Here is an 18,135-nt window from a genome sequence, read left to right as displayed (position 1 = left end):
CTTATTTACCTACAGGTAGGTAAATTGTGTTGGTTGATGCCAAAATAAATCCGTCTCATTTCTTTGAGTCACATTTTCACCTTGCTGCTGTCGACGTGAAACATGTCGTCTGTGGAAATTCGTGCTGTGGTAAGTAAACTGTTATACTGTGTTAGGTTGTGAGGCTGTTGCTATTAGCTCGCTAGCTAGCGTTGTTAGCTAACATGGCCGCCTGTTCCCTGCTTGGCTTCTGTAGTTTGTTCGCTTGTGCTTTTAAAATTGTTTCCTGGCAGATACACTTTACATTTAAGCAATATTTCTTCTGTTTCCCTTTGTGTTATGGGGTTTATTTCCTACTATTAGCAGCTCCCACCCGCAGAGAACCCAGGGAAGATGGGTAAAACCACAGCAGCTGCGAGGAGAGCTGCTCTTGGAGAGATAACAAACTTTCCAGGAGCAGCAGTCAACACAAAGGTAACATCATGGAGGGACACAGTGTGGTAAATGAACTGGTCTTCGTGTTGCCTCATGCCGCTTTACTGGTGTTTTAGTTACATTTGGGATTGTCATCTGCCATTTTGTGACTACAATTTATTGAATACCCTTTATTGTTATAACATGACAATGCCCCATAAACAAAGTTGGGTGCATGAAAAAATTGGACTTCCAAGCTTAACTTGGTTTGAGGTAGTATGCAACAAGACTGCAGAGAGCCCTGAACTGGGCTTTGTTCATAGCTTCTCAGTTGTAACTATTTGCTGGTGTTCTTCTATGAAAAATTGTGTATCGGAGTGGAAAAATGTTAACATATGTCATCTTAAGCTTTAGAAAATTCTGAGTAATCTTTCTGATATCTGGCATTTTATGGCCTGAATAGTTGTTACTGCAGCCTCATCTTGATTGGCCTGGACAGAGCCCTGACCTCAAACCCTTCTATCAACTTTAGGATGAACTGGAACACTGAACCAGACCTTACCGCATATCACCAGTGTTGGGCTCATTCGTGTGTGTGGACGTGTTTTCCCTGCTACGTGGGGACTTCTTCCTGACTCCATACCAACTCATGAGGACCCATTTCACAGTGGGGACCTAAATTGAGGTCCCCATGGGCAAGAAATTGAATTTTAGGGTGGCAACATGGGTTAGGGTTAGGGTTAGGGTTAGGTTAAGGTTAGGGTCAGGGTTAGACAAGTAGTGGTTCTGGTTAAGGTTGGGGTTAGTCTACAGGAAATGCATGTAAGTCAATGTAAAGTCCCCATGGACTACGAAACATAAACTGTGTGTGTGTACGAGCAAATCAAGAACATGTAAATGTTAACGTGTCTGATCATGTAGCATACGCTTGCAGAAGATTACTGCGGTTGGGCTAAAGTAAAGGAATTTGTTAAAACCTGTATTACAGTTGAGCATGCTCTTTTTCACAAAGGCAAGCTGTACAGCAGAAAACCTGAAACCTAATTTTGGAAAAATAACTATATTTGACCTGTTCCCTCAGAGGGCTGGGCCATCCAAATCATCAGCCAAATCATCTTGTGACCTAAATGCAAAACGCAGTGCAGTGGTGCCTCCAGTAGTCCAGGTTCAAGCACCTGCAGAGCTACTCTCTCCAGTTTTAGAGGAGTCGGCTGATGCGTCCATGAAGGAGGAGGAACTGCCCCAGGCTTTTTCTGAGGCGCTGCTCATTGTGCATGATGTCGACAAGCAGGACGCAGACCTGCCACAGCTCTGCTCCGAATATGTCAAAGACATCTATAATTATCTGCATGACCTGGAGGTGATTTATTCCCCTACTCACCAAATGTGCTTCGTTTTTAATTTATCTGGTGTTAAAGCATGGTTTGTTTCCACAGGTGCAGCAGGCTATACGCCCAAACTACATGGAGGGTTATGAAATCAGTGAACGCATGCGAGCTCTTCTGATCGACTGGCTGGTCCAAGTGCACGCCAGGTTCCAGCTGCTGCCGGAGACTCTGTACCTCACAGTTGCCATCCTGGACCGTTTTCTGCAGGTAAGCACCCTCTCGCTATCTTTTCTTTCTTTTGTGAGCTCAGTTTTATTTAAAACAAACAAAAAAAACCTTCCCTGATGTGTTGCAGGTCCAGCCAGTCTCTCGCAGAAAGCTGCAGCTTGTTGGTGTGACTGCCATGCTGGTGGCCTGTAAATATGAGGAGATGTACGCTCCAGAAGTCGGCGACTTTGCCTACATCACAGACAATGCATTTTCAAAGTCTGAGATTCTGGAGATGGGGCAGCTGGTTTTGAAGAGCCTTAATTTTCAGCTGGGACGTCCTCTTCCATTACACTTCCTCAGGCGGGCTTCAAAGGTGGCTAATGTGAGTTTTGCCATCCGGATGTGAAGATTTACTGAGAACACTTGTCAAAATTATATTTAACACTTTGTTAAAACATGGTACGTAAATAGTATCTGATCAATATTTTCAGTTTAGGTCAATCTGCAATAATCAGTCGCCTGATAAGAGTTCCTCCCTTGCAGTGTTTAAAATGGATCAACAAAATGCACTTAAAACTCCATGTAGGCGTCAGTTGTCTGCAGTCACAATGGACAGACTGTGCACAGATTCGGCTTGAAGCAAATTGTTGGTCTCTTATTAGATCAGCCAGTGTTTTAGGTACTTGCAGGCCCCAGCCCTTTTGGTCTAAACTGACAAGAGCTGGCTTGTTTTCTGCTTGTCAGAGTCTAATGCAGCTTTGTAATTTTTCTAGATCCTTGAATACCAACAGAGTGGGAGTGCAGATTTTTATTTTGTCTAAAATTGTTTATCTGATTTTAATTTTACTGCTGAGTCTCCTGTCAGATGGTTAAATAATGCCTTGAATGAGAGTTTGCATGCTGTTAAGCTTGTACCCAATAATTATGGGCAAATACTGAAGGAAACTCTTTGAAAAACTTCGGGGGGAAAAAAATGTTTTGCCAGAACTGGTCAGATTAATGTGTCCAAACACTGAGGCAAGTTTTAGTACTGCAAAGTTTTGTAAACTACAAGTCTTTTCTGTTTTAGTGTGATGTAGAGAGACACACGCTGGCCAAGTATCTGATGGAGCTGACCCTCCTCGACTATGACATGGTGCACTACCGGCCCTCTGAGATTGCTGCTGCTTCCCTGTGTCTCTCCCAGCTGCTGCTTAACGGGCTGCCGTGGGTGAGTGTGGACCTCGAGTGTCTGCTTTTTATATAATTATGCTGCTTGTGCTAAATTGTTCTGCCTTGTCCCAGTCGGCTACACAGCAGCACTACTCTACTTATGATGAGGCCCACCTGAAGCCAGTCATGCAGCACATTGCCAAAAATGTTGTGACTTTAAATGAGGGGAAAACAAAGTTCCAGGTGAGTTGGCTAATGAAGCACAGTCTTTTTTTTTTTTTTTTTTTTTTTTTTTTTTTTTTTTTTACTTGCACTTTATGACAGATCACAATCTATGGACAAACTTCTGCTTTTAAATAAAATGTTTTTTTAAAATCATTTTTGATTTATGGACCCCCCCAGTGCACCTTAACTGTGAGGGTTTTAATCAAGAAATTGCACTACTTACACTCAGAAGTGTTTTTGTTTTTATTTTCTACCTCTCTCTATTGGGTTGGATCCTCTGGGCTTTTGTAGAGTTTTACTGTTTTGGTAGAAATGTAATTGTTCTCTACCTCCTTCTGTTGCATTTGGCAACGAATATTGTGTGCTTTAGCTGTGTCTTGTACTCCATGCATTTTAATGTTTCCAAATATTGTGCATTATTGCACTTGTACTATTGTGGAGTACAGAGGATTTATGGATCTTTGCCTTTTCTGAAGTTGTTATTATTATTTTTTTCTTGAAACAATGTTTTAGATAGTTCAGGTCTTCCTTTTGACAGCCTTGTTTAGATTCATATGCTAATTTGCCAACCATTCTACTGCATTGAGTAAATTTGGGGACCTGGCTTTGGTTGAACTATAAACCCATCACACAATGTCTTTATCAGAGGAGATTAGTTGGGATTTATGTATAACCATGATCTGTCTTTAAATTTCAGGAGTTGGTGCAAGTTGTGGCAATAGTCATTTCACTTGTCTCAAAGTCATAGAGGTTCTTTAAACAGTTTATTACTAAAATATGTTGTATGTAAAGCTGACAGGCTTCATTTGAGATGTCATGTTGGTGTTTAGTTGAAGCGAATTCTGCGTATGGAGCCCACAGTGCTGTTCTGGCTGCTCCAGTCAGAGAAGTTGTTGTAATCACGCTTCTCCAGGACATAATGAGGTCCTCTGTAGTTTGGCTCCTGATATGCCACCCACCTGTGCACACACAAGCAAAAGAGCTTTATCGGTGTGTAATCAGCAGTGAACACTGATGAGATCTTTGTAATCTTAATTATAAATTCATGAATGTTGAGCAGTATGACTACTAACTGATCAAGGTGGTGGCTGCTCTGATGAATCCTGAAACATTTGCTGTAACACAGCATAGTAATTCCAGTAATAATCCAGTGTTTGCGAGTATTGTGCAGTTGGAGTACTGACAAACATCCAACAAAACAAAAATACTGCTGCTCTGCAGGGAAGAACTACTGTATATGTACAGAAGGTTTTCAGCGGCTCCTGTTTCAGACCGGCTACATCATTGTGTTAGTCCAGTTTACTCTTTTCGCCAGAAGGAGAGCAAATAGATGGCATATTGTACTTACGCTCCTCCGAGGATGCAGATGGAAGCAATTTTGTTGAGGCTGTAACGACTCATCAGATTGGGGATGTCATCCTGAATCTCCATCTTCTTACCAGAGAAGCCGGCTCGTTCAAACAGCTGAGCTCTGGCAGGGCTGTTGTCCTGAAAGTAACAAATATACAGGAAAAAGTGAGTGTGTGTGTGTATTCTGGATTTTCTGACCTTCTCTTATTGTTTTACCCTCAGCTACTGTAGAGCTCAACAGTGACCTTCTGACAGTATACTGATAATTTAAGCCATGTAACATTTTCACACCAAACCTTTTTAACTGTTCTTCTGAAGTCCAACACCATTGTGCATTTTTCTTTGTTTACCATCTAAAATAAATTTCTTTTTTAATACATGTGAATTTTTTTTAGTACATATACATCTATAATTCTAGTTCCTCACTTTGGTTTTCTTTTTAAATTGTTTTTGTGTGTGTGTGTGTAACAATCCAAATTATTTATCTTAACTTTTTGATTACAACATGCAAATTACATTTATACGTCTGGAGTACCAATGAAATACTTCCTGGGTAGCTACTGTATATGTACAGAAAAACAATGTAAACAAATGTACATTTAATCATTTATTAATTAATAGGTAAGTGAATTATTCCAGACTTAGCCTAGTCTTTTATAACTCAGCAGCAATAAGTATTACAATAAATGTTGTAAAACCTAAATCTAAGCCTTATTGTTTTTAAATACACTATTATCGTTACTCCCTAACCTCTTGTCTTCTTCCTTTGCATGAACATATGCAGCAGGTATCTAATACATATTGTAATGATACCTCACAAATGTAATAAAATATACTGTAATCTAAAATGTTGTCTTGGTACGACACATTTTACACTCAAAGCTTTTTTTTCTCTTTAAAAAGTCAGATTGGACAACTATTGGGTTTATAGCCTTTTGTTTTTTTACATGCTTTGTGCTTCATGTCATTTCTAAAACTGCACTATGTCACTATTGCTGTTGCAGCTCTTGTGCCTTCAGAGGGTTAAACCAAAACCTCCAATACAGACACATTGACTCCATATCTCTAGCATGTTTGTGAGTCTGTCTGCATGTGCAGTGACTGTATGTAACATGTGTTTCACCTGTCTGACAGAACGGACAGAGGCGACGTGGTCCACCTGAGCGCACCACTTGTCATAGCAGCTGTATTCTCCCCGGTTGGACATGTCCCACAAGTACTGACGGCCCCGGAAGTTCTCATGCTCATAACCAACCCATCTTTAAGAGAGTGGACAAGGAGGGTCAAAGAAGCACACAGTGAACAGGTCAAAGCTACTAGTAGAAAAAAACTGCCAGTGTTGCACAGTCTTGTTGCCAGTTTCATTTAGGTATTTAAAGATATTTGCTGCTCCTGATCTAAAATTACCAGTATGCACAGATTTGGTTGACATGTCTTTGAGCAGAATTAAATATAAATCTGATTTCAGTGAAGTCTGGTGAAATTTCCACAATCTGACAATTATCTGTCTGGAATATGAATCAAAACTAGTGCTAGTGGATGAGTTGTAGATTAAAACTAGGCTAAATGTGGCAGAAAAGTGTCCATTTGTTAAAACATCATGGTTACATATGAACAGTATTTCAGTGACTATATTGTTTTATTAACCAGTTCCAGATTATATGTCAAAATATTGTCACTGAAATGTTGTTGAAACATGGATTCGAAAAAATGGAATTATGATTATTAGAGTTTAGGCCTGTGTTTGCAAATGTGAGTATGTTTCTTCTTCTGATTATTACTATTAAGTGCAGTTTTGTGAATTGTGTATTTTCTATGCAGTTCCTTCAATTCAAGATCATTTTTCCTTTCAGAAGACAACAAAACCAACCTTGAACCTTAAAATGTACAGCAGTCTGGTTTTATGTCTTGATGTCTGGACATCGTTTCCCTCACAAATTGCCTCATTTAATACCGTTTGGTTTCTTATCTTGGATAGTGATACTGTATGTATGATCACTAAGATTTCTTTGCCTAAGGCTCAACTGTTCACCAAGCTTCACTGAAATTTGTGTATATTTAATCCTGCTCAAACACAGATCAAGAAAACATTCCCACCTGAAACACTGGAATTTAGGTGTTTGCTATAATTAACTATAATTTATACCTTTGGAGTTTCCCTTTGTCAGTGGTATAAAAAAAGTGACGACAAATCTGTTAGGCTCCATTGAAATGTTATGTGAAAGATACAAAAGTGTGTTGCAGTGACTTGTCGATCACTTTAGGTGGCGGTGTAGACTTACGCTCCGCTCTGCACCTGCACAGAGTTACATCTCTCTGGGAAGTTCTTGTCACTGAGCCTGGCACAGTCAGAACTCAGGTCCAGTCGTCTGCCAGCGAAGTTCCTTTGCTCAAAAAGAGTCACCTAAGCACAGAAACGCCACATGGAAAAATACAGTATATGATAAAAATACTGTGATGTTTACATTCCATTTCTTACTGCTCTGTGGAGCTTTATGGCACTTTAAGTCTTGAGGAAACCGTTGCTCCTTCTCTCCTAGAAATTATATTTCTAGAGGGGGGTTGCATGGCAAAGTCAACAAGTAATTTTTTCCCCCCTTCTATGTCTTCTCCCTGGATCTGTAGAGATCTCATGTGTTCAAAAACACCAACATTTTAATGAAATAATTCTGCATATGTTCGACTCACCCTTCCGCTGGACCCGTAGAAGGCACGTTGGAACACAGACCCCAGCTTGCTGTAGATACAGAACAGTTTTAATCAGTAATTATTCCCCATAATCATCCTTCAGCAATTTGTATCTCTATGTTTGTATGACATGCAATTTTATAATTTTCAATTTCTGTTACCAATTTTTACAAATTAGGACTGATACTGGTTTTAAGTGCTTTAGTCTTTTGAACTGAAAACCATCATTCTGCGTGTCAAATGTATGTGTGCATGTCTCCTATAACCATCATCACTCTCCAGGTGATTCTGGGCAAACTGGTGTTGGAGGTGTCACACAGGAGGAGGAATGGGGAAACCACAACCCCACCAACCTGGACACCTCTGAAGTTGGTGGGGGTCTGTCTCTGTGAGCCCAGTTGCTGCACACCACTCTCAACATACCTGGTTTGTTGGGCTATTCCTGGGACCTTAGTAAAGATGTTCATGTCAGCTCTGTGAGGCCACAAGAAAGCCTCTTAAATACAACGAGGTGAGGTGAGCCAACAGGTCCTAGAAAGCACAGAGCAGTTCTGCAGCGGTGGTCAGGGGCCTGAACCCCAGTGATATGCTAAACTCACAATCACGTTCACGTTGTCTCCACTGGCCACAGCACACACACACACACATCAGTTGCAAACACTGTAACTGCATGCAGAGCACAAAAAACATACAATAACACAGAGGGGGCAATTGAAATCTATATGTGCATGCAGATATACAAACAGCATGCAGAGAGTTCAGGTTGTGTACACACACAAACTGCACACTGTCATGTAATTGTGTGCACAAAGTGCAGTGCCATCAGTTTTAGCGTTGACCAATTCAGCATTTGTCACAGCACTGCTCTGTAAACAACGCACCTTATGATAATGGTTGTATTCATGCTTTGTGCAGGGCCAGCTCCAGCACACTGTATTCACTGAAGAGGTCATGACCCTGAGAGGTGCTGCACTGACAATGGGGGCTTCTCATACAGCAACCCGTGGTTTTGTAACACAACCCGAGTGCACAGATCAGACTTCACCGTTCTGACGGCTGCATGTTTGTGCACACCTGATGGTTTACCCTTCTGGTTTAGATTTAAATTTTAGTCATGTGATGAATACTGAAGGTCATGCCTACACATCTCAGGAAAAACCTGACCTCAGATGCTTGAGCACAAATCAAACCAAAGAAGATGACTGACTGCTCCACAAAAAGCTATTTTTTGAGTCAGCCAAATAAAACCAGCTTTTTGTGGAGCACTGTCGGTGATGTCATGTAGACACACTTACATACAGCATCTGGCATGTACATAATTAAATATTCTGGAGAGTCACACTAAGTCAACCTTATCCATATAGCAGGGATTTCTGCAATCTGAACAACATACAGTATGACACTCTCTGCTCTTAGCTCTCTTTGAGTATGAAGAGGGAGAGCTCTGAAGGACAATCCCTCTCCCAGACAGATACAGCGCCATATGTACAGAGAAGACAGAAGTAGCAGCAATGATAACAACATACAGTAAATAATGTACATAAGTGCAATAAAATGAGAGCAACATGAGCAATGATAGAGACGTCTATTGGATTACTATAATACTGTATGCTTGCTTCATATTTAAGAATGTCTTTGTCTTTATTAAAGACCAAACACTGCAGCTCCAACACTGACTATAAATGTTAAATCTATTTTTAAATAAACGGGTTAGTGTGGAGGCAGTATTTTGTTCTTAAGAATTCAGTCCAACAAATCCTTATTATTATTTTGTTCACAAAAACAAAAAAGACATAGTTTCCGCTATAATTCTAAACTTAAACTAAGGCATCAAAGCCCCTCTCTGACACAATAACAACAACAACAACAAAAATATTTTACTGTACAGGTATTCCTGCTATTTTGTACTTCTAGGCTGTCATGCTATTTGACACAAAAACAACACAGAGGTTTTTTTAAATGCAAAATTATATACAAAAACTAAATAGACTGTAAAGTAAAAAAGCTTAAAAATGCATAAAACAAATAAATACAGTAAAAATAAACACAGAAAAGAGCATATGTACCTATGTACTGTGATACACTGTATTACAGTGCATTAGTGTAAGTCAAGGGGACAATCTAAAAAGAACTGTATATTAAGCTCTATCCATGGATATTAGCAGGTTTGGGCATTAACATGATTAAATGTACAGCGAACAAATATGTAATAAATAGGCTTTATTGTCACTGGAGAACCCGACACGGAGGAGGATTGTTGAACAGCGTCTGCTCTGTTTTCCAGTATGAAGTCATGCTGCAGTGCTACGAGCTGCTGTGAATCAGACTCTGACACATTAACTTTGCTTACAGTGTGAAAATTCTTCCTGTTTCCAAAAGATCTGTTTGCCCCAGCACATTTACGTTCACATTTCACCGACCTCAAATGGAGTGGTATTTAATGTGTGCGTGGAGGCGTGTGCGTGTATTGCTGGTCAGTGGGCCAGTGAATAGCAGTGAATGTATTGGATGCTTGTTTTTTTTTTAACACTGCTGGTGAACCAGATGGTGATGCCAGACAGCTATCCAGGTCCAGAAGCGTTGGGATGTTTCTTGCATTTTGAAGCAGTTTCCAGAGGACACAAATGCAGCAGGTTAGACATCTATATGTGGTTCTGAGTAAGGCAGCTGGGGCTTAGATAGAGACTGAGCAGAGGACAGATATAGGCAGAGAAACAGCAGGACTCACTGGCAGTCTTGCACTTTTTACCCACTTTTACTTCAGAATCTTGGTTTTGCCCCAGTGAATATATACAGCACAGAAGCTTGAAATGTCTCTCATCCTGACTGTCCTGGACAAGCTGGCTTACCTAGCGTCACTGATAGCGATTTGTGTCAGCGTTTCTTACAGCTGGCCGAAATGAAACGCGATTCTTCTTTCATATCCATGAGTTCTGACAATGATTGGGTGTTTTTTCAGTGGCTATTTAACAAATGATCCTGAGATTTAGGGACTGACTTAGGATGGTATTACTAAGACCTGTGGACACCTGAATGTGAGCTTCTGAATATTAACTTTGCATTACTATGTTTGTATATTCTGTGAACTGTCCTCAACCTAACTAACTCAGAGCAGACTGAACTGTCCAAATCTAAGTTAAATCTGCATTCAGTGAAATCTGCATTCAAACTGGCTCATTAATTGTTTCTAGGTGTAACTGAAGAAACTAAGCTCTAATGTTGCAGCAGTGCATCCTGACAACGTACCATGTCCTTGCACTGGTGCTATGGGTTTTAGCCAGTGAAGACTTTGACTGGATGAAGAATGAGAGAACTACTTTCTATTACGGCACGTTCCCAACTGGTAGGACACATGATAAAATACTAAATAGTCCACAACAGAGTAAACTCTCCAGTTGCCCCAAAGGCACTGATTTCACTGGAAGTTCATTTTTAACCTTGACAACAGTGGTTGACAATAACATCACTACCAAGTGGATTTAGTAGCTGATGATCTTCATCAGCGGATGGAGTTTTAATGAAGATGCTCAAACTATCATTGTTTTCTGAGCACTTTCTGGGGGCTTCTCATACATGCTGACCGAGCCATTGAGCTTGTGTTCCCCTGCAGGTTTCTCCTGGGGAGCTGGCACTTCTGCCTACCAGACCGAAGGCGCTTGGAATGTAGATGGCAAAGGAATGAGCATTTGGGATATATTTTCCCACAAAAAGGGGAAAATATCTTCAAATGACACAGGAGACTCCTCTTGTGAAGGCTACTACAAGTTCAAGGTGACGTGTAGAAAAAGATGTAGCTCCTCTCCAGAAAAGGAGAAGGTAGTCAAGCATGTAAGCCTCCAGCAGTGCTTAATACTAGCTATGTAGTGTTACACCCAGATTAAATTTTGAGTTGATTCATACTTATCCTGCAACCATGTCCCCATAGAATCTGGGGAGAAAAGGCTTCTGTACTGTATCTGCTAGTGTTTGTTATAGTTAACTACATTTGCTGATTTCCTTAACATAAACTTTTTGTTTTAAATTTGAAATTAAGAATAAGTAAAAATCAACTTTTGTTTTCCAGTTTCCCTTGTTTGTATACTTTGACAGTGGGTGAAGTTGTGCCAGAAATTCCCGCTGTATATTAATTTCAAATTTTGCCGTTTAATTCCACACTGTATCAGTTCGTTCCAGCTCTTCACTGAAGCCGTTTGCTGTTTACGCTGATATTTACTGATTACATCAGATGGAATTATTCTACATTTTGTGCAGCATTTTCTCCATACATGCTACCTGTTCATTCACTTTCTTGCCACCAGCTACATGAAATTGATACCACTTCCTTGTCTGACAACATTAAGCAACAGCCAGGAAACATTAAGAAACTGGACTGACCAAAAGTAATAATAAAAGAAAAAAGCATTAATTGGCCAATCAGATTTCTCACCTTTGGACAGCGGTTTCCACTCCTGTCTTTACGCTAAGCTGAGCTAATAACCTCATGGCTCCAGCTGCGTAATTAATATACAAACATGAAACAAGCGATAATAATCTTTTGTCTTAACTCTTGGCGACAAAACTACTGCACATATTTCTCAAAATGTTCCATTAAAATAGTGTTCTGTCTGCACAGCATTAGAGATTATATGTTGAGTTCAATATGCTAATAGAAAAGATGCCTCACTGACACCTAAATAGAGCTAAATGATATTTTGTTAAACAATTAATTTGTCCTTTACATGTGATGGCACTCTGTTTATGAGATGTACTACTTCCAGACTATCATGAAAACAAACAGGTTTGAAAACCAGAGCTAAAGATACTCTTTTTTGGTTTTGTCTTGCAGCAATTTGAAAATGTTTTTATGTTGTTTGTAATACAGGATGACATTGGCTTGATGAAGGACATGAAGTTGAATCATTATCGTTTCTCCATTTCCTGGCCCAGAATTTTACCAAGTGGACTGAAAAGTAAATATTTAGCAAAAAAAAATATTTTTTAACAGTATTTAGTGTATTGGATTGACTTTGCTTACTGTGTATTATTAATAGTTGACTTGCTGTTTATTCTGATCAGTGCTGACACAATTTGTTTATTAATTAGTCATTTGCCAGAAAATCAACAAAAATTCTGATAAATCAATTAATCATTTAAGTAATTCACCAAACAAAATGCCCACATTTGTTTCCATCTTTTTAAATGTAAGGATATGCTGTTTTTCCCAGTTCTGTTGTAAATTAAATACCTTTGGGTTTTAGATTGTTGGCTCATCTAAAGACATCAGCTTGTACTCTGGGAACCTGTGATGGACAGTCTTCACAACTGTCTGGACATTTGGTCGTCCAAATGGTTAACTTGTATATTGTAAATGATATTTGCTGCTCCTATTGTAAGTATGCTTTATCACATTAGGTGAATGTTGATATTAATTCCGTCTATCACTTGTAACCCTTTCAGGTGAACACATCAATGAGAAAGGAATCAAATATTATGATGACTTGATTAGCAAGCTGCTGGACAATAAGATTACACCAATTGTTACTCTGTACCACTGGGATTTACCTCAGGTGAGCACTGAACTCACTAAACTGACTGAACGCTACAGTGTGGGTACTAATACAGTTTTATACTCTGACTGTTCAGGTCTTACAGGAAAAATACGGTGGCTGGCAGAACGTAACCATGGTGAACTACTTCAACGACTTTGCCAGTTTATGCTTTGAAAGATTTGGAAACAGAGTGAAGCACTGGGTCACTTTCAACAATCCATGGGTATGTCGGCTTGAAGTGAAATGGTGCGTTCATAGTCTTGGGAACAGGTGTTTGTATAGCGGCCAGTGTTGTCTTGTGTTTTCAGTCAATTGCTGTGGAGGGATATGAAACTGGGGAACATGCCCCAGGACTGATGCTGAAGGGAACAGGAGCTTACAAAGCTGCACATCACATCATCAAGGTAAGACTGAGGACACAATGGTTTTTGTACTGTTTGGTGTTGTTCTGTCTGCTCTAAGGCATGGGCAACACCAAAACTCCCAGTTTTACTGCACACCAGCTGCTGTTTGCAATAAAATGCATAGACAGGCCCTGTGTCAAAACCTAGTTTGAATGATTTTTCTCTTTTGACCACAAAGCCCATTTAGTGGTTGCTTTCTCTGTCTTCACAACAGGCACATGCTAAAGTTTGGCACACATATGACACACAGTGGCGAAGAAAACAAAAAGGTACAAACAACCCCACCCTTTTTTTGTGGTTTAAAATAAATTTCCAACATGTTGGACAATAAAGTTGTGTGTGTCCAGGCCTGGTTGGGATCTCACTAACAGCTGACTGGGGTGAACCAGTGGACATCACCAACCAGAGGGATATTGAAGCAGCTGAGAGACACATCCAGTTCCATTTAGGCTGGTTTGCTACTCCCATCTTCAGTGGAGACTACCCCCAGGTTATGAAGGACTACATTGGTATGTCACAGCCGTGTGTGTAAAACTGTTAACATGATATATTTGGAAAATGTGAAAAACAATTACAGCTGTTTGTTCAAACATTTAAAATCATTTGTTTAGTTTTTCCTGACAAGCACAAAAAAAACCCTCTGAGGAAGGCAGTCAGGTGAATGAATGAACACAAAAAGTGTCTGACTTCAACTGGAGGAAACCTCTCAACCCGTCATCTACCAGTTGGTTGTTAACCATGACACCAATGTTTTCCTAAACTAAATTTAATAATTTTACAGTAATTGCCTAAACCTAAACTTAATCACAGAAGTGGAAAACACAAAGCTGCACATATGGCTTGTTTTGGTACATACTGACAAATTACTGTATTTTGTCATTTAGGTTGTACAGCGGTTGGGACGGTATGTAAAATCAAAATTAAAGCTGAAAATGGTGATGTGTAAATCATCTGTGTCCTGTATTACATTGAAAACAATACAGCAGTAATTATTTGATCAGTTTTATTCTTTGTTCAAAATAAACGCTCACTTCATTTCTAATGTTGGCAACAAATTGCAAAAGAAGTTGGGACAGTTTAATTCAGGGCCAGTAATGAGGTAAAACAGTGAAATGAAGACTTCATTTGAAACAGGCGATGTCAGCAGGTGACTGCATCATGATTTGGTGCAAAAGTGGCATCCAAGAAAGGCTGAGCCCTTTAGGAGCAAAGATGGGCCGAGGACCGCCAGTTTGCCAACGTATGCATGAGAAAATGATTGAAATGTTTAAAAACAATGTTGCTCAAAGAAAAATAGGAAGGGGTTTGGATATGTCACCCTCTACAGTGCAGACCAAGCTGGATGAACCTGCTCTCTGATTCCCTCAGACGGCACTACACCAAGTGGGTTCAGAGGCATCTGGGATGGACCATCACACAGTGGAAACATGTATTGCGGTCACAAGAATCAGTATTTTAGGTCTTTTTTGGAACAAATGGACACCGTGTGCCCCGGTCCAAAGATGAAAAGAACCATTCAGACTGTTACCAGCATCAAGTCCAAAAGCCAGGGTCTGTCATGGTCTGGGGTTGTGTCAGTGCCCTTGGCAAATGTAACTTGCACCTCTGTCATGGCACCATTAATGCTGACAAATACAAAGAGATTTTAGAGCAACATATGCTGCCTTCAAGACGACATCTTTTCCAGGGACGCCCATGCACATTTCAACAAGACAATGCAAAACCTCATTTTGCACATGACCAAGGCCTGTTTGTGGAGGAAAAGGGTGTGAGTGCTGGACTGGCCTGTCTGCAGTCCCGACCTGTCCCCAGTAGAGAATGTGTGGCGCGTTTTGAAACTGTCAACAAAGACCCAGGACTGTTCTGCACTTTAAGACTTTCTTGCAGGAAGAATGGGACAAAATGACACCTGACACCCTTACTAACTATAACAGTTCTTCAGAAGTGCTGCATGATTTCTTTTTTTTTTTTAAACAAACTAGAGAAAATTTCTATTTGTGGGTTATGACCATACATGCAGCAGCTGATTCAGCTTTTCAGGTGATACCTGAGTTTCACTACAAAATGTGTTGAACATTCAGGCAGGAAGAGTGGCCAGCAGGGAGTGGGAGCTTCGCGGCTGCCCGTCTTCTCACCTCAGGAGAAGAGTTACATTAAGGGAACCTGTGACTTCCTGGGAATTGGCCATTTTACAACCCGCTACATCACCCAGAAGAACTACCCATCAGGCCTTGAAGACAGCTACTTCACAGATCGTGACCTTGCTGAGCTGGTTGACCCACAGTGGCCTGATCCTGGCTCTGAATGGCTCTATTCAGTTCCCTGGGGCTTCCGACGCTTGTTGAACTTTGTCAAGGTACTCAAACACAAATCTGAAAACATTAACTTCTCATTTACACGTTAATGTTTTTGTACAGATTAAAGATGCATGTGTACTAATAAGCTTTAGAGTTGCTGGAAGGAGGATTTTTAAACTTTGTACAGGCCCAGGCCAGCGGTTTCCACCTGCTTCCAGGCTTTTTGCTACACTAAAACAATTTTGGCTCCATTAATCTAGCTCTCAGTAGTGAAGCCAATTAGTGTATTTCCCAAAAGAAATAGGAGTTAAAAATTAGGTTTGTAATGAAAAAACAAATTTCACATAAACTCATATGACACATTTTAATGAGGCACCTATAAAGATATTGGCTACCAAACATGACATATGTTGAATAACTAAATACATATGCATAGTAATATGAATATATGAGTATGCCTGGTGTCTAACCTGAATCTGATTGGGCGTCTTGCTTATAGACTCAGTACGGCAACCCCATGATCTATGTGACAGAGAACGGTGTGTCAGAGAAAGCTCTCTGCACCGACCTCTGTGACGACTGGAGAATGCAATACTTCAAAGACTACATCAATGAAATGCTCAAAGGTGAAATAACAACTCTGTTGAACACACATTTAATGAAAAACTTCGAGTGTCTGGTTTATATTTGAGTCAGCCGGTTTTCCTCTATTGTCTTTATTACAGCAATCAAAGATGGGGTAAATGTGAAGGGTTACACCGCCTGGTCTCTCCTTGACAATTTTGAGTGGGATGAGGGATACTCTGAGAGGTTTGGGCTCTACTATGTGGACTTCAGGAGCAAGAACAAACCGCGCTATCCAAAGGCCTCTGTCCAGTACTATAAACACATCATCAGCATTAATGGCTTTCCCAGTCAGAGAGAGGTAAACTTTATCAATACACTCCACCTTAAATTTCATCTGGAAGAGAATATGCTTCAGGAGTTTATCTGGTCTTTACAGATGGAGAGTTGGAAGAGAAAAGCCATAGAGACTTGTTCTTCCAGTAACCAGCTCCTGATGGCAGGTTAGTACAATAAAAAAATCAAAGTATAGCCTGTGGGAAGCTAGGTGGGGCCAAACAAAGGACATTTCTGTCTCAAACTTATTATTCCACTATCTAAGAGGGTTTTTCTTTGTTTCACCCCTCCAGCTAGGAAAGAAATCCCAGGGAAATCATTAGCATACAGGAATGCAAAAGGCTTGGCCAGTGCATGAGTTAAGGCATAAGAGTCAATATGTTGCTGTGTGAGATTAACATGATTCTCCTGACAGGGTTTTATTAGGAAATGTAGCCATAAATTAAATTGATTATTCAAAAGTCAAATACACTGAGAAGTAATTTAAAGCAAACAAATAAAAAAATAATAGAATACACAAAGGAAATTAAATAAACACATTACATAAGTTTTCTTTTCCTTTATGTTTTCAAGGTCCTTGCATGGCCAGATTAACCTCATAGGGGACCTGGGGCAAAGAGTTGTTGGGCTCCTTTTGACCCCCACTATACATGGCGGTATATACTTGGTTAGTTGGTTGACCTAAAATTGTTTAGCGATAACTGATTAATCAGTGAAGTCTTTTTTTGTACAGTTAAAGTGTGTCAAACAACAAAAGGTAGAATATGGGATTCAGGGCTTAATGATGAGTAATAATTTTCACTATTCTCTATTTTTACATTGAACAGTCAATTCATAAAGAAAATAACTGTCAGATTGATAATGAAAATAAATGTTGGTTACAGCCTTATAATAGTACTGTGATGGAATAGTACTGCCTTGCTCTGTTTGTTAATTACTTGACAGAAAAAAATGAAACAATTTGAAATAACATTAAAACAAATGAGCCCAATGACGGCCTTAAAAATCTGATTTTGACACAAGGACTCTCCTTATGATTGGGGTCACAACACATCAGAATCGATATTTTACTGTTGTGCAAATTTCTGACAAATGATGATCCAAATGATGTGGAGTCCTGTTGGGTCCCTCGTGGTCTGAGGCCCCTGGTTGACTTTGACCATTTGGTGAACTTGGGTCAGTGGGACCATTTTCTTGTGATTTATGGCTGAGGTTGTAAATGAAGGTATCTCTACACATTTTACTCAAGCTGCCATTTCGGTGTTTCAGATTCATTGATAGGCCACATGGAGACGGTAACAGAGATTGTGGTTCCCACTGTGTGCATACTCTGCATCCTCCTCAGCGCAGTCTTCCTCATGTTCTTGCTGCATAGACGCATCTGAGAAACACACATGGACACAAATAGTCACATCCTCTGTTTTTGTAAGACATCAGTGACCTTGACTCTTAAGAAATGAACCCAAGAGTGACTCTGCTGTAAAACTTTATCCTGTCAGAGCAATTTGTTGATTTAATTGTCCTGCATTTCCGTTTTGAAGAAACGGACAGGCGGTTAATGTGAAATTAAAATAGCCAGAACCTGTCATGACTCAGAAAGAATTAAATCTTGGTATATGATTATTTTTATTTTCACAAACTGATCTTGTGTGGTTTTTGA

The 18,135-nt window shown here is 40.0% G+C and overlaps 3 protein-coding genes across 3 annotated transcripts; 2 read left to right on the top strand and 1 right to left on the bottom strand.

Annotated features, from left to right (window-relative positions):
* Positions 1-102: 102 nt before the first annotated feature.
* Positions 103-4,056, top strand: LOC109951260 (G2/mitotic-specific cyclin-B2-like). The gene is made up of 8 exons (XM_020585648.1): positions 103-129; positions 343-453; positions 1,475-1,753; positions 1,830-1,988; positions 2,077-2,313; positions 3,001-3,141; positions 3,216-3,326; positions 4,006-4,056. The coding sequence occupies exons 1-8, from the start codon at positions 103-105 to the stop codon at positions 4,054-4,056; spliced, it is 1,116 nt and encodes a 371-aa protein (XP_020441304.1).
* Positions 3,392-7,813, bottom strand: crybgx (crystallin beta gamma X). The gene is made up of 6 exons (XM_020585637.1): positions 7,770-7,813; positions 7,347-7,395; positions 6,941-7,062; positions 5,782-5,917; positions 4,657-4,796; positions 3,392-4,267 (listed from the first exon to the last, which is right to left on the bottom strand). Exons 1-6 carry the CDS (start codon positions 7,811-7,813, stop codon positions 4,135-4,137), a joined length of 624 nt encoding a protein of 207 aa, XP_020441293.1. The 3' UTR covers positions 3,392-4,134.
* A 2,749-nt stretch (positions 7,814-10,562) lies between these two features.
* Positions 10,563-17,928, top strand: lctla (lactase-like a). Its single transcript, XM_020585647.1, has 13 exons — positions 10,563-10,689; positions 10,957-11,117; positions 12,208-12,295; positions 12,783-12,892; positions 12,969-13,097; positions 13,183-13,278; positions 13,493-13,547; positions 13,626-13,787; positions 15,360-15,634; positions 16,075-16,201; positions 16,301-16,500; positions 16,579-16,642; positions 17,745-17,928. Exons 1-13 carry the CDS (start codon positions 10,563-10,565, stop codon positions 17,858-17,860), a joined length of 1,710 nt encoding a protein of 569 aa, XP_020441303.1. The 3' UTR covers positions 17,861-17,928.
* The last annotated feature ends 207 nt before the right edge of the window (positions 17,929-18,135 follow it).

The sequence above is a fragment of the Monopterus albus genome, unplaced genomic scaffold (genome assembly GCF_001952655.1).
Source record: "Monopterus albus unplaced genomic scaffold, M_albus_1.0 scaffold372.1, whole genome shotgun sequence".
NCBI lineage: Eukaryota > Metazoa > Chordata > Actinopteri > Synbranchiformes > Synbranchidae > Monopterus > Monopterus albus.
Note: the sequence above shows the minus strand (reverse complement) of the source record. Positions and strands in the feature narration are given on the sequence as shown.